This window comes from Gopherus evgoodei, chromosome 3, assembly GCF_007399415.2.
Source record: "Gopherus evgoodei ecotype Sinaloan lineage chromosome 3, rGopEvg1_v1.p, whole genome shotgun sequence".
Classification (NCBI taxonomy): Eukaryota; Metazoa; Chordata; order Testudines; family Testudinidae; genus Gopherus; species Gopherus evgoodei.
In genome coordinates, this window is record NC_044324.1 from 125,519,423 (window position 1) to 125,535,199 (window position 15,777).

Below are 15,777 nucleotides of genomic sequence, written 5' to 3' on the forward strand. Positions count from 1 at the left end.
GATCTGTTAGCCAGTTTTCAGACATTTCAGATACTTGGAGGGGGAAAAAGATAGCCTTTTTATTCAAATGCTTGTTTCTGTGGAGGATGACTGACACTGATTTTAATACTGCAAAATGCGACTACAAGTTCCCTTTTTGTTTCAGTTTTTAGTTTCACCTCATAATTTTGTCAATTTTAAGCAGCTGCATTGATTCACATACTACAGAGCACTAGAGATAGTTGATTCAAAAATTTAAATAAAGTCTGACTGATAATTAAAACTTATCTTTACAAATTCAAGGACAAAATTTTTTCTTGTTAAATGTTGCAGAAGGGAGTATCTTCAGTGTGCTAGGAATTTACTTGTGTTATCCAAGGCTCTTCTTCATTGCGTTTCTTATCTTTCTTCAAACTGATTCCTTCGAAACTGTGGTATGATGGCTTTGATGTGAAGTTAAAGGTGAGGCTCAAGGATGTTGCTTGGAAGGAAATGAAACCACTTGCCTGCTAAAGCAATAGCAAAAAGCGTAGTTAATGTAAAAGTCCATCATTTTAACAATACTTTATTCAGTAGGAAAAACAGCTATTAATAGAGTGAATGGCTGAGTATCAGCTGACTTTTGTTAACAGTGGGATGTGATTTTTCTATTGCGCTAAATTGTTTTGTTGCTCTGCTTAGAATTTTTGTTTTTCAACATTCTGAAGTTCATTGCCATTTTAGTAAATACAGCTTTCAACCTGTTAAAAAAACTCATGCTATTGAAAAGTTTTCTAATATTTTAGAATCGATAGTAAAAAAGAAATATAAAAAATGGTCTGTAACTAGGTGACTTCTAAATGAAAAACACACTTAAAATTACTTCTGCAGGTATGCAGAAGTATATGTAATAATTGTGACTGATCAGAGCTGGTGGAATAGACAGAGATGCAGGATGTGACCCTTAAAATTTATGCTGTGAGCAAGCCAGCTGTATATTCATAAGCATATATCTGTTCAGTGAAATGCATGACATAGAAAGCATAAGACAAAGAGGATATTAAAATAGAATATTGGCATTGTTAGAATGTCCATCACCTTTGTGGTCTCTCCTCCATTTACAAATCTCTCATTAATACTAATTTCTTCTACAAAGCCTTATACTGTTTGTTGTCTACCAACCAATAGATAAAACAAAGCAAACAAGTGAAACTGCATGTGAGCAAGCAGTGACTTTCTGCACAGTCAGTTGCTGTTGCTGCCTCTCATTCCTCCCACGCTTCGTCTGCTGGCAGCAAGATCTGTACTCTGTTTCCATTTTTGTTTTTTAAAGCATATAAGAGGTGTTGAGATCAAAATAATTACAAATAATAAAACATTCAGCTTTTCCACAGCATTTATTTCACTAAACTGTTGAAGCAAAGCAGCAGAGGGACCTATTTCCCTGATGTTTTCTTTTTACTACATCCCTTAATTAATCAAGTCTTTATCAGAAGATGTAAGATGTTGTTATAAAAGCTGAAATATCAATGTTTGCATAATTGTCTTGAGATAACTGCTGTTCTTAACCATCCTAAACAGTTATTTATCACATTTAGGTCCAAGATCAACTCACCATAATGAAGAGACAAGTGGAAGAGAAAGCGAATTTAACCGCTGTCTGTAGTGTTGGAAGGTAAGAATAACTTTTTGGTTGCTGTGTGACTTTCTTTTGAGCATATTAAACAACTTTGAATTAGGCTTGTTAATACATAAACAATAGGGGAGAATGATTCTTATCTGTCTAACAATATTTTAATGACTACAGCAGATTGGGCAGGACTTACCTTCAGAAGAGAAACACTGAAAATGCCAGAAGTAATTGATTTTATTCACCTGGACTATTATGCTTGTTTCAGAAAAGATACAGTAATGTTTGAAAAAATCCAGAGAAGCACATCAGAAATAATCAGAGGATTGGCAGGAATTACAAGTCAAAAGTTAGATCTGTTTGGAAAGGAGAAGACTAACTGGACAGGCAGACTTGATTGTGATGATGAAGGATATAGTGAAAAGTGATCATTGTCTTCAACCTTTTCCATAATGTGAAAATAAAGAGAATAAAACTGAAATGCAGTAATTCTATATGAAGATATACTTATCTCATAGAACTGGAAGGGACCCTGAAGATCATCAAGTCCAGCCTTCTGCCTTCACTAGCAGGACCAAGTACTGATTTTGCCCCAGATCCCTAAGTGGCCAACTCAAGGATTGAACTCACAACCCACATGGATTGGTTTATCAGAGTAGAATCCATTATAACTACACTGGTTATTATTATAAGGGTGTTACACTAAGTACTTTTGAGTTTTAGATTTCATATGCTAGATTTTAAAGTTTGAGAACTGTTGGTTTAGGTGTATTATTATTTTGCTTTAATATCAAAGATTTCTGGGCCCTTTACTCCAGGTAAAATGACCAAAGTTGTGTGAAAGGGCTCTAAAAGGTGTGGATTCAACTCTGGGAGAATTCTGGCACAGCTAGTGGAATTAGGGAAGACAGCCATAGGCTGTCCTCTGGGGTACCCTTGCAAGGCCTGGTGTGTGTGTCGGTGGGGGTGAGGGGGAAACACTGTCACCCACAGGCTGTCAGGGACAGGCTGCCATGATTTCAACAGACCCTTTTCTCAAAGTTGTCTAGAATCAGGATGGTGCAAGAATGGCTTAAAGCCACATTAACCCCCACCCACCAAGGCTTGCTAGTTCTGTACTTTCTCTCTTATAGTATATCTACACTGCAAAAAAGATGTGTTCTTTAACTCAGGTTAGCTAATCCGCATTAACTAGCTGTGGTTAAAATATCAGTGAAGACATGGCAATTTAGCTTTTAACTTGAGTTAAGAGCTCAAATTCAACTCCTGGCTGTCCTACAGGCTAACTTTAGTTAAAAGCCAAATTACCACATCTTGGCTGCTATTTTAATCTGTGTTAGTTAATACAGGGTAGATAACCCTAGTTAAGAACATACCATTTTTTCTTTTTTTGCAGTGTAGACATACTATCAGAGGTGCAGTCCAAAATCTCACCCCTCCTATTGACCTAACTCAGCGGTCCCCAACCGTGTGGTGGACGTGCATCTGCCGAAATTCCACCAACAAGTGGCAACATCAATAGGCGTCGCTGCTGAAGTACTGCCAAAAATTGGCAGCATTTTGGCGGCAACACCTTTGGATGATGCAGCTTGTTGGCGGCATTTCGGTGGATGCTTGTCCGCTGGCCAATACGCGGGTGCACTTAGACACTGTGGTGAACGCCGTGTTGGGGACCCCTGACCTAACTGTTCAGAATGAGCCCCTTTTTAATGCACATGTGTGTCCATGAATATTAATGTAATTAAAAATAGAAACACTGTCAGCACAACTCTTCTTTATTTTGTTAAATAAGAATCTGGTATGACGTAGAAGATGAAGCTTTGGGTTTAGCAATGCTAGTCAGCTTTTTCCCTTTCTTTTTATTTGTTTATTTAATTGTGCTAAGACCCAATGGTTCCAATCAGTGTTGAGACCTGGTGTACTAGGCACTGTACAAATATATAGGCAGAAACAGTTCCCCAAGAACTTGCAATCTAAAAAGACTAAAAACTGTTAAATTGTGGTGGAAAGGGATGCAACATACAAATAACAGCTTATGATTAAGATTGACTCGTGTCATGTTTATTGCATGGAATTTATTTTTTGTTTTGTTTTTATTTGTGCCTGAGGGCTTAAATGGGAAATTGGGTAAAAAGAAGAGGGGTGAAATTGATGAGGCGAGAAGAGGAAGGAGATCAGAGGGGGTAAAGGTAGAGAGGGTGACAGGACAAAAGTTGGTAATGTAACTGGAGCAGAGATCACAGGCCGTGTGAAGAAGTCTATCATGACAGTGAGTAGATGAGTGTTTGAAGGCTGCTGTGGCTGCTATTGGAGGGCTTCTGGTGGCTGGGGCCTCTGAGGGGCTGCTACAGAAACTCTCCCTACACCTGCTGTTTCCTGCTATTATGCCCTTATTTTGTTGATGGAACAACAGGAAATAGGTCAATAGAACAGATATGTGAAAATTCTCAAATATTCTATATTTTGATATCAAACTTTTTTTTCAATTCTTTCTCCCATTTGTTTCTTTAGAAACAAAGGAAGAACAGAAGCACAAAAGGTTAGTGAGTCATTTTTTATTTCTGTTGCGAAATGTGCTAGTTGCTTTTCAGATACAGAGAAAGATGCCATCCCTGTTCTGAATAGCGTGCGGGGTCGAAACAGAGAAAGTGTTGGGGAAAGGGATGCAGTGTGCCAACTGGTCAGTTAGGATGGTGGTTGACACTTGTCTTATGGAGGGTTTTCATTGTTTTGATGTATATTTCTTTATATATTTGTTTCACTAGTATTAGGGATTTTGAGAGTTCAGTTGTTGGGGTTAAAATGGTAGTGAAGAATGGTGGGGAAGGGGTTGTGTGAATTAAAGAAAGAAAGATGGCAAAAACATAATGGGAAGAGAATGATGGTGGGCAACTAAAGTATTGCAGTGATATCAAAAGGCAGGGGAGTGTAACAAGGTGGTTTTGGTGGTTCACCTTCTTTAGGAGGTGGTAGAGTTGTGCATAAGCTGCTGAAGTTCTGCTGACTCACTGTGGCAGGTGCAGCTTGCCGACTCAATTCTTTATATAAGGAAGATGAGAGTGGCTCTTTGTAACAGGAAACTGGGGCCTAGGTCAGATAAGTCTCTACAGGGAAACCATAGGAACACCCATAGGCTGAGGTTTGCATTTTTCTCATTGTGTGATCAGCCAATAAAGCCAAAAACCCCAGGAAAAGGGGCATGTTTAGACTACAAAGAGTGGAGATTCTGTTTCGGGCATCATGTGTTGTGGTGGGGTATCCACCTGCTTGCACTTGGGATGAAAGGGGACACCAATGAAAGGTATTATAGCAAATGAAATAAATAATGCATCAAGAGTCCAAGTTACGGAGTTGAGCAAATGATGATATGTGAAGGCTTCTCCTGGCAGCTGCTGCTGCCCATATAAAGGAGTTGTAGGATTGGATTCTGGGTCCAGTATAATGGGCTTGTTCCCCTGGAACTGGTGGGGAGGGGAGGTTAGAAGGCACAGACTTAACCCCTTACCTCTTTGGCTGTAGCTGGTTTTGGGATTTCCATAATCCACTCCAGATTGCTGCCGCTGTTCCCCATGTGGAAGGGCCAGGAGAGGCCTCTGTTACGTGTGTATTATATGGATTGGATTGTTTTCATTTAACTTTAATGACTTGAATTTTATTGCTCTGCATTGGAGACACTTCTTCTGAACTGAATTATACCATGCAGATCTTACATGAGTGACAGTTGATAAAACTCGCTTGTAGTTATTATTTAAAAATAATGCATCTGAGGAAGTGGGTATTCACCCACGAAAGCTCATGCTCCAAAACGTCTGTTAGTCTATAAGGTGCCACAGGATTCTTTGCTGCTTTTACAGATCCAGACTAACACGGCTACCCTCTGATACTATTTAAAAATGTTATTTAATTTATTTCATGTTGTTTGCACCACCTTGTGAGACAAGAATGAATGATAGAGATGAAGCATTATGCAAGTGGGCTTTTCTGTTCTTGTTTGAGGGAGTGCCAGATCTGCTTAATATACTTTAATATCTTAGCTAACTGCTTGGCACTAGTATGGCTCACCAGTCAGGTTTGTGCAAACTAAGTAGCAAAATGTAGAAATTAATGTGTTTACTTAATGTGTACATAAATATACATATTCACTCCCCAAAACCCACATGTGTATATATATAGAAAATCCACATGGACAATAATATAGAAGTTCCAACTTTCCCAGCCCCTGGTGCCACAATGATCATTAGGGGCAGATTGAGAAAAGTATTTAGGTGGCTAAAGATGCAAATAGATACTTAGAGGGATTTTCAAAAGTGCCTGAGTTAGGAACTAACTTCCATTAACTTTAATGTGAGTTAGATGCGGAACCTACTGAGGGACTATTGTAAATCCCTCAGGTGTCTGTCTGCATCTTTAGCCATCTAAATACCTTTGTCAATCTGTCCCTAGATGAACAGTGCAGGTTTTAGATCCTCAGGCAGTAAGGCATTTTTGTATTGCTGAGGATCAGGGATCTTCCTCTACAACGTTACTCTATTATTTTGTGCTGTATTTATCAGTTTGATGAGACTCCTATGTAATGATATTAGAGAATAAGAGATGGTGGTTAAATTCATTCATTTTATGTTTGTTTAGAGGAAAGGAGAAATTCACAGTAATATGAAATTCAGCCTGAAGAGATGGTGATATTACTATTTCATTTGTTGGTATTGTGGTAGTGCCTAGAAGTTCAAATCGTGGACTGGGGATCTGTTATACTGAGTGTTGTATGCGTATGGAACAAAAATAAAAGCCCTGTCCTAAAAATCTGAACACGTGATGTTAGACAACCGGTGGAGTAAAACAGGAGGGAGGATGGTAGCAGATAAGTGCTTGTAATAAGTAGCAAGCATAATATGGTAGTAAGTACAGGATTCTGGGAAAACCACTGCCCTGTAGAGGTGTGTCATAAACAGATAGCTAAGGGTTAATGTCTCTTTCACCTGAAACACCTGACCAGAGAACCAATCAGGAAACCGGATTTTTTCAACTTTGGGTGGAGGGATTTGAGTGTCTGAGTCTTTTCTCTGCCTGCCTGCTTTCTCTGAGCTTTGGAGAAGTAGTTCTACTTTCTAATCTTCTGTTTCTAAGTGTAAGGACAAAGAGATCAGATAGTAAGTTCTATGGTTTTCTTTTCTTTGGTATTTGCATGAAAATAAGTGCTGGAGTGCTTTGATTTGTATTCTTTTGAATAAGGCTGTTTATTCATATTTCTTTTAAGCAATTGACCCTGTGTTGTATCATCTTAATACAGAGAGCACATTTGTATGTATTTTTCTTTCTTTTTATATAAAGCTTTCTTTTAAGACCTGTTGAAGTTTTCTTTACTTCAGGGAAATTGAGTCTATACTCACCAGGGAATTGGTGGGAGGAAGAAATTGGGGAGATCTGTGTGCTGAAGTGGCTAGCCTGATTTTGCATTCCCTCTGGGGGAATAGGAAAGTCCTTTTTGTTCCAGGACCGGGAACGGAGAGGGGGAGTCACTCTGTTTGGATTCACAGAGCTTGTGTCTGTGTATCTCTCCAGGAGCACCTGGAGGGGGGAAGGGAAAAAGGATTATTTCCCTTTGTTGTGAAACTCAAGGGATTTGGGTCTTGGGGTCCCCAGGGAAGGTTTTTCATTGGGACCAGAGTGCCCCAAAACACTCTAATTTTTTGGGTGGTGGCAGCAGGTACCAGGTCCAAGCTGGTGACTAAGCTTGGAGGTTTTCATGCTAACCCCCATATTTTGGACGCTAAGGTCCAGATCTGGGACTAAGGTTATGATATGGTGGCAGCGGTGGGATATAGACAGAATCCAGAAGCCAGTAGGAATATTATATTTTTCTTTTCTCTGCTAAGGGCTTTTTAGCAGAGAGAGAAACAGTTGGTTTTAAAAGGGAACCAGAGAGAATTTTTTTTTCTGCTCTCTCTGGCAGTTTGTGGCTTGCATGATAAGCAAGACGCCATTACCAAACTGTTAAGGGTCTTTTGTCATGCAATAGCCCTCCCATTAGGAGGCAAGTACCAGCACTTATATGCATGCAAATAAAGTGGTTTTTCTGGTTTCCCTTCATTGAACATTAGCTAGAGAGAGAAAAGGGAAAAGGCACTGTTGCTAGGCAGACTTCAGGAGGCAACAGAGAACCTGCAGTTCAGAAGATAAACACCGAAGGGCACCCCAACACAAGAAAACAGGAACCATGACTTCTAAGGCAAAAATAGACTCCGAAGAACAAATCAAAGAAGCTGAACACAGGCGACAGATGGAGATGAAAGAAAAGGAAGAAAGCATCAAACTGGCAGCCTTCCAAAGAGAACAGGCAGCCAAGAGGCAGCACACAAAAGAAAACTAGAAGAAGAAGAGGTGGCCCACCGCCGAGAAATGGAAAAACAACAAAAAGAGAATGAAGAGAAGGAAAAACAGAGAAAACATGAACTGGACTTGGCAAAAGCTGGGCTGCATGTGCCAGCCAACCCTAACAACCCGGCGCCAAATATTGCTCCACAGCACAGGAAATTTCCCACCTACAAGGCAGGTGATGACACCGAGGCCTTCTTGGAAAATTTTGAAAGAGCCTGTCTTGGGTACAACATCCCCGAAGACCAGTACATGGTAGAATTGAGGTCACAGCTCAGTGGACCTTTAGCAGAGGTGGCAGCTGAAATGCCTAAGCTGCAAATGAATGACTATAAACTTTTTCAAACCAAGGCCAGATACAGGATGGGGATAACCCCAGATCATGCCCGTCGGCGCTTCAGAACCCAAAAGTGGAAACCAGAGGTGTCATTTCCCAAACACGCCTACTACATTGCAAAAAACTATGAGGCCTGGCTAACAGGAAACAACATTCAAACCTTGGAAGAACTGAACCTACTCATACAAATGGAGCAGTTCTTGGATGGTCTTCCTGAAGACATCACACAGTACATACAAGATAGAAATCCCAAAGATATCGCTGAGGCGGGGGAGATTGGAGCCAAATGGATGGAACTGGCAGAAAGCAAGAAAGCTACTGTCAAGGGGAACGATTACCACAGGGGGCACACAGACCATAAACCCTACAACCGAGGACAGCCAAAGACCCCACATACCACCCAAGTAAAGCCACAGATACCCTACCCTTCAACCTCACCAGTCTCCAGTAACTCACCTCGGCCCAGTGACCCATCAGATGGAAGATGCTTTAAGTGTAATGAACCGGGACATATCAAGGCCAACTGTCCCAAGAACACCATGCGAGTGCAATTCATTACACCACCATCACACCAAAGATCCCCAGGCCCGGATGCCTCTCAAATACCCTTGGAGCGAAGGGAAAATTTGAGAGTGGGCGGAAAGAAGGTTACTGCGTGGAGAGACACGGGGGCACAAGTGTCAGCTATCCACCAATCCTTCGTTGACCCCAAATTCATCAACCCAAAGGCCAAAGTTACAATTTACCCCTTCATGTCACAAGCTGTAGACTTGCCTACAGCTGAACTGCCTGTCCAGTACAAAGGCTGGTCAGGAATGTGGACTTTTGCAGTCTATGACAATTATCCTATCCCCATGCTACTGGGGGAAGACTTGGCCAACCAGGTGAGGCGGGCCAAGAGAGTGGGAATGGTTACACGTAGCCAAACCAGGCAAGCTTCCAGACCCATTCCTGTTCCTGAGCCGTCCACAGACGCCCCGTCTGTGTTACCAGAGACCCAGACAGAGGTAGTGGATCCAGATTCCATGCCAACCACTGAAACAGCCACAGCAGCTCCAGTCCCAGGCCCGGAACTGGAACAGCAACCAGCAAGTGCAACCACATCTTCAAACTCAACGCCAGAGGGCGCCAGCGAGCCAAAACTGGCAGAAGCAACAGACAGCCATACCCGAAAGGCTCAGCCAGAGCCTGAAATACCCTCAGGTGCACCAGCGGAGAGCGGTTCACCAGCAACGGAAACAACCCCATCACCTACATCGCTTCCAGAGGGACCAAGCCCAAGTCCACAGTCTGAGGAAGAACTGGTGACCCCAGCCTCAAGGGAACAGTTCCAGACTGAGCAGGAAGCAGATGACAGCCTTCAGAAAGCTTGGGCGGCGGCACGGAGCACCCCACCGCCTCTCAGCTCTTCTAATCGATCCCGGTTTGTTATAGACCAAGGACTTTTATACAAGGAAATTCTTTCTGGTGGACACCGGGAAGAATGGCAGCCGCAAAAACAGTTGGTGGTTCCAACTAAGTACCGGAGGAAGCTCTTAAGCTTAGCCCATGATCATCCCAGTGGCCATGCTGGGGTGAACAGAACCAAGGACCGGTTGGGGAAGTCCTTCCACTGGGAGGGGATGGGCAAGGACGTTGCCAAGTATGTCCGGTCTTGTGAGGTATGCCAAAGAGTGGGAAAGCCTCAAGACCAGGTCAAGGCCCCTCTCCAGCCACTCCCCATAATTGAGGTCCCATTTCAGCGAGTAGCTGTGGATATTCTGGGCCCTTTTCCAAAAAAGACGCCCAGAGGAAAGCAGTACGTACTGACTTTAGTGGACTTTGCTACCCGATGGCCAGAAGCAGTAGCTCTAGGCAACACCAGGGCTAACACTGTGTGCCTGGCCCTAACAGACATCTTTGCCAGGGTAGGTTGGCCCTCCGACATCCTTACAGATTCAGGGTCTAATTTCCTGGCAGGGACCATGGAAAAACTGTGGGAAACTCATGGGGTGAATCACTTGGTTGCCACCCCGTACCACCATCAAATCAATGGCCTGGTGGAAAGGTTCAATGGAACTTTGGGGGCCATGATACGAAAATTCATCAACGAATTCTCCAATACTTGGGACCTAGTGTTGCAGCAGTTGCTGTTTGCCTATAGGGCTGTACCACATCCCAGTTTAGGGTTTTCACCATTTGAACTTGTGTATGGTCACGAGGTTAAGGGGCCATTACAGTTGGTGAAGCAGCAATGGGAAGGGTTTACGCCTTCTCCAGGAACTAACATTCTGGACTTTGTAAGCAACCTACAAAACACCCTCCAACACTCTTTAGCCCTTGCTAGAGAGAACCTAAAGAATGCTCAGGAAGAGCAAAAGGCCTGGTATGACAGACATGCCAGAGATCGGTCCTTCAAGGTAGGAGACCAGGTTATGGTCTTGAAGGCGCAACAGGCCCATAAGATGGAAGCATCACGGGAAGGGCCATTCACGGTCCAAGAGTGCCTGGGAGCTGTAAACTACCTCATAGCATTTCCCAATTCCTCACTAAAGCCTAAAGTGTACCATGTTAATTCTCTCAAGCCTTTCTATTCCAGAGACTTACAGGTTTGTCAGTTTACAGTCCAGGGAGATGATGCTGAGTGGCCTGACGGTGTCTACTACGACGGAAAAAAAGACGGTGGCGTGGAAGAGGTGAACCTCTCAACCACCCTGGAACGTCTGCAGCGGCAACAAATCAAGGAGCTGTGCACTAGCTTCGCCGCATTGTTCTCAGCCACCCCAGGACGGACTGAACGGGCATACCACTCCATTGATACAGGTAATGCTCACCCAATCAGAACCCCACCCTACCGAGTGTCTCCTCATGCCCAAGCTGCTATAGAACGGGAGATCCAGAACATGCTACAGATGGGTATAATCCGCTCATCTACCAGTGCATGGGCATCTCCAGTGGTTCTGGTACCCAAACCAGATGGGGAAATACGCTTTTGCGTGGACTACCGTAAGCTAAATGCTGTAACTCATCTGGACAACTATCCAATGCCACGTACTGATGAGCTATTGGAGAAGTTGGGACGTGCCCAGTTCATCTCTACAATAGACTTAACCAAGGGGTACTGGCAAGTACCGCTAGATGAACCTGCCAAGGAGAGGTCAGCATTCGTCACCCATGCGGTGGTGTATGAATTCAATGTCCTTCCTTTCGGCCTTCGAAATGCACCCGCCACCTTCCAGAGGCTGGTAGATGGTCTACTAGCTGGACTGGGAGAATTTGCAGTTGCCTACCTCGATGATGTGGCCATTTTTTCAGACTCCTGGCCCGAACACCTACTACACCTGGAAAAGGTCTTTGAGCGCATCAGGCAGGCCGGACTAACTGTTAAGGCCAAAAAGTGTCAAATAGGCCAAAACAGAGTGACTTACCTGGGGCACCAGGTGGGTCGAGGAACCATAAACCCCCTACAGGCCAAGGTGGATGCTATCCAAAAGTGGCCTGTCCCAAAGTCAAAGAAGCAGGTCCAATCCTTCTTAGGCTTGGCCGGATACTACAGGCGATTTGTACCACACTACAGCCAAATCGCTGCCCCATTGACCGACCTGACCAAAAAGACCCAGCCCAGTGCCGTTAAGTGGACTGATGAGTGTCAAAAGGCCTTTACCCAACTTAAGGCAACGCTCATGTCTGACCCTGTGCTCAGGGCCCCGGACTTTGACAAGCCATTCCTAGTAACAACAGATGCATCTGAGCGTGGTATAGGAGCAGTGCTCATGCAGGAAGCAACAGATCACAACTTCCATCCTGTCGTGTTTCTCAGCAAGAAACTGTCTGAGAGGGAAAGTCACTGGTCAGTCAGTGAAAAGGAATGCTATGCCATTGTGTACGCCCTGGAAAAGCTACGCCCATATGTTTGGGGACGGCGGTTCCAACTACAAACTGACCATGCTGCACTAAAGTGGCTTCATACTGCCAAGGGGAACAACAAGAAACTTCTTCGTTGGAGTTTAGCTCTCCAAGATTTTGATTTTGAAATTCAACACATCACAGGAGCTTCTAACAAAGTTGCTGATGCACTCTCCCGTGAGAGTTTCCCAGAATCCAGTAGTTAAAAAGTGTTCTTAAAATGTAAAAGTCTGTTGGTTATATACTTAGTAGTATATGTAAAGGTGCATGTGTTGTATTAATCTGTTTATTTTCAAGTTCTAGAAGGAAATTGCCGCCAGTGAGCTTCCCCACTGTCTGCAATTTGGGGGGCGTGTCATAAACAGATAGCTAAGGGTTAATGTCTCTTTCACCTGAAACACCTGACCAGAGAACCAATCAGGAAACCGGATTTTTTCAACTTTGGGTGGAGGGATTTGAGTGTCTGAGTCTTTTCTCTGCCTGCCTGCTTTCTCTGAGCTTTGGAGAAGTAGTTCTACTTTCTAATCTTCTGTTTCTAAGTGTAAGGACAAAGAGATCAGATAGTAAGTTCTATGGTTTTCTTTTCTTTGGTATTTGCATGAAAATAAGTGCTGGAGTGCTTTGATTTGTATTCTTTTGAATAAGGCTGTTTATTCATATTTCTTTTAAGCAATTGACCCTGTGTTGTATCATCTTAATACAGAGAGCACATTTGTATGTATTTTTCTTTCTTTTTATATAAAGCTTTCTTTTAAGACCTGTTGAAGTTTTCTTTACTTCAGGGAAATTGAGTCTATACTCACCAGGGAATTGGTGGGAGGAAGAAATTGGGGAGATCTGTGTGCTGAAGTGGCTAGCCTGATTTTGCATTCCCTCTGGGGGAATAGGAAAGTCCTTTTGTTCCAGGACCGGGAACGGAGAGGGGGAGTCACTCTGTTTGGATTCACAGAGCTTGTGTCTGTGTATCTCTCCAGGAGCACCTGGAGGGGGGAAGAGAAAAAGGATTATTTCCCTTTGTTGTGAAACTCAAGGGATTTGGGTCTTGGGGTCCCCAGGGAAGGTTTTTCATTGGGACCAGAGTGCCCCAAAACACTCTAATTTTTTGGGTGGTGGCAGCAGGTACCAGGTCCAAGCTGGTGACTAAGCTTGGAGGTTTTCATGCTAACCCCCATATTTTGGACGCTAAGGTCCAGATCTGGGACTAAGGTTATGATAAGGTGTGATTTCTAAAGCACACTAATGTGTTGCTGGGTAGCTCTGCTGGCATGCACTAAAGGTTCCCTCTTGTGCTTTAACTTAGTGCTCTTTGAACCAGTACTTTAAAGGGCTTTAGGGAACATTACAAAGAGATTACTCATTACAGAGCTACTATAATGAGTAATGTAAAATAATATACATTACTCATTCTAGTATATACAGAGAGAGCAAGCCCTGAAAATACCCAATTTTTGGACATTACATCAAACGAAAATTGCAAAAAGTAAACCCCCAAAATGAAATTAATAAACTAAAGAAACCCAACACAGAAGCCCTGATTATAAGCTATAATGTCAGTATTTACTCTTTCAGTGCTAGAGTGTGTAGTTTTTACTTGTGTACCTGCTTTGATCAGCAAACAGAACTAGTTACTAAGTACATTAGCAGGGTGTTGTATTCACTACAACATCAAAACAATGAAAATTCTTTGTGTTGTCATTGGAAAGATATAGTGTTGTTACCAGACCTGTGCTTTTTATAGTGTCCCCAAAACTGTGCCAGGCCGTGGAGTGACAAGAACAAGTGTTTGTTAAAAGACTGACATTTGACCAACGAACAAATGTGGCATTATTTCATCTAGATAATTTATTTTGTGACTTTTCCCAAGATACTAATCCTGAGCAGGCTGATGTTTTTCCAAACTACTATTTAAAATAGGCATAGGAGAAGAACGTGTGTGCATCCATGTGGTGATAACAGTCATGATAAATTCCAGAGCAGTGTAATAAATCACATTTATCTTTAACTTTTGGCTGCCTCATATGTACCTAAATATGTTTCCCTGCATTCTGCTCATTACTCTCTCACCCCTAGGACTGGTAACATTCCTCAACTCTCATCAATTCTAAAGTTTTCTTAAAACAACCTTCCACAGAAATGTTTTGTCCTTTTCCCCTTAAATATGAAATTAACTGTTATCCCCAAAATAATGACTATCCTCAGAAGTAGGAGGGATAATATTCAGTCTTGCACCAGTGACAGCTTTCACTGATCTCTTGTGACCCATTGAGGAAACCAGAGCTTTATATAATTGGAAAGCTCTGCATTCCCTCTTCCAGGGAAATACATACCGCTTGTTTCTTGCCTTGGTTTAAATAGTAAGCTATTATTTTACCTATAGTAACCTATTATTTTACCTATAGTAACCTATTATTTTACCTATAGAAAACCTTTGTAGTAGTTTTTAGAGATTTTAAAAATATATTAATTATAATTTTCTTCTCCCTCTTGGGCTTATATGTTTGGATTTAAATGATAAGGGAGCCTGACTTTACAAGCAGAGGGATGCCAAAGTCATATAAGAAGAAAATTTAAATATCTCAAAACAATTGCTTAGGATGACCTGCATAAATTTAATATCTTCACCACTTGTGACTGATGTGCATAATCCCAAACTCAGGCTCAGAAAATACACTGCTGCATGCATTTTCTGTATTATAGCTGAATTGCCAGCTATAAGGTTGCCTGTGGGTTTCTATTGTGAACTCCCTTTTTTATTTATTCATCGCTCTTTCAAGTTAGGAGAGAGACATATGGATGCAAAATGCAAGGGTGCAATTTGGCATGCAGTGGGTCTGGTGTGGTGCACTGCCTCAGTGGAGCTCCTGGAGGTATAGACATGAGGACTTGTCTGCAGATGGAGTTCTTCAGAGACAATTGTTAGGATATAGATATTCAGGCCTGTCTGCAAAGGCCTATACTTTAAGAATTTAGGTGTATTCTCATTGCTTAGCTAGTTATAGAGGTATGAAAGAAAGAATCAAAATCACTGTCTGCCGGTGTAAGGGCCTTCTCTTACTGTGACAGTCTGAGGCCTGGTTCTTAGGCTAAGGCCTTCAGCTAAGCAGCAAAGGCAGCCATAAACTGGGAAGTGTATGGTCACATCCTGACATTCCAAACTAGTCACATTGAAATAAGGCTATTGGGTTGTTAGGAATACAATCCTTTCCTGATATTCCTGTCACCTCCAGAGAAAGGAAAGATCCTGGAAAATGTGAAAGGAAACTTAGTTTGATAGCATCCTGTCTGGCAAGAACTCACTTATCAATAGCTGGGATGTGAAATCCTCATTTCTGCATTGTTCTGCCACTGTAGTCTCCACTTCCCTATTGTTTGTCTGTATAATCTCTGTCTGGTTTTGTGATTGTTTCCGTCTGCTGTATGATTATTTTTGTTGGGTGTAAAGCAGTTATGGTGGTGGGATATAATTGGTTAAATAACCATGTTACAGTATGTTAGGATTGGTTAGTTAAATTTCAGTAAAATGATTGGTTATGGTATAGCTAAGCAGAGCTCAAGTTTTACTGTATAGTCTGCAGTCAATCAGGAAGTTAAGGGG

General features: G+C 42.4%; 1 protein-coding gene across 1 annotated transcript in view; it reads left to right on the plus strand.

Moving 5' to 3' along the window:
- CCDC170 (coiled-coil domain containing 170) overlaps positions 1–15,777 on the plus strand; it is a 97,153-nt gene that overhangs the window by 2,300 nt on the left and 79,076 nt on the right. The window contains 2 exon segments of the mRNA XM_030556593.1: positions 1,557–1,633; positions 4,100–4,127. Coding sequence (XP_030412453.1) covers positions 1,557–1,633; positions 4,100–4,127 — 105 coding nt within the window.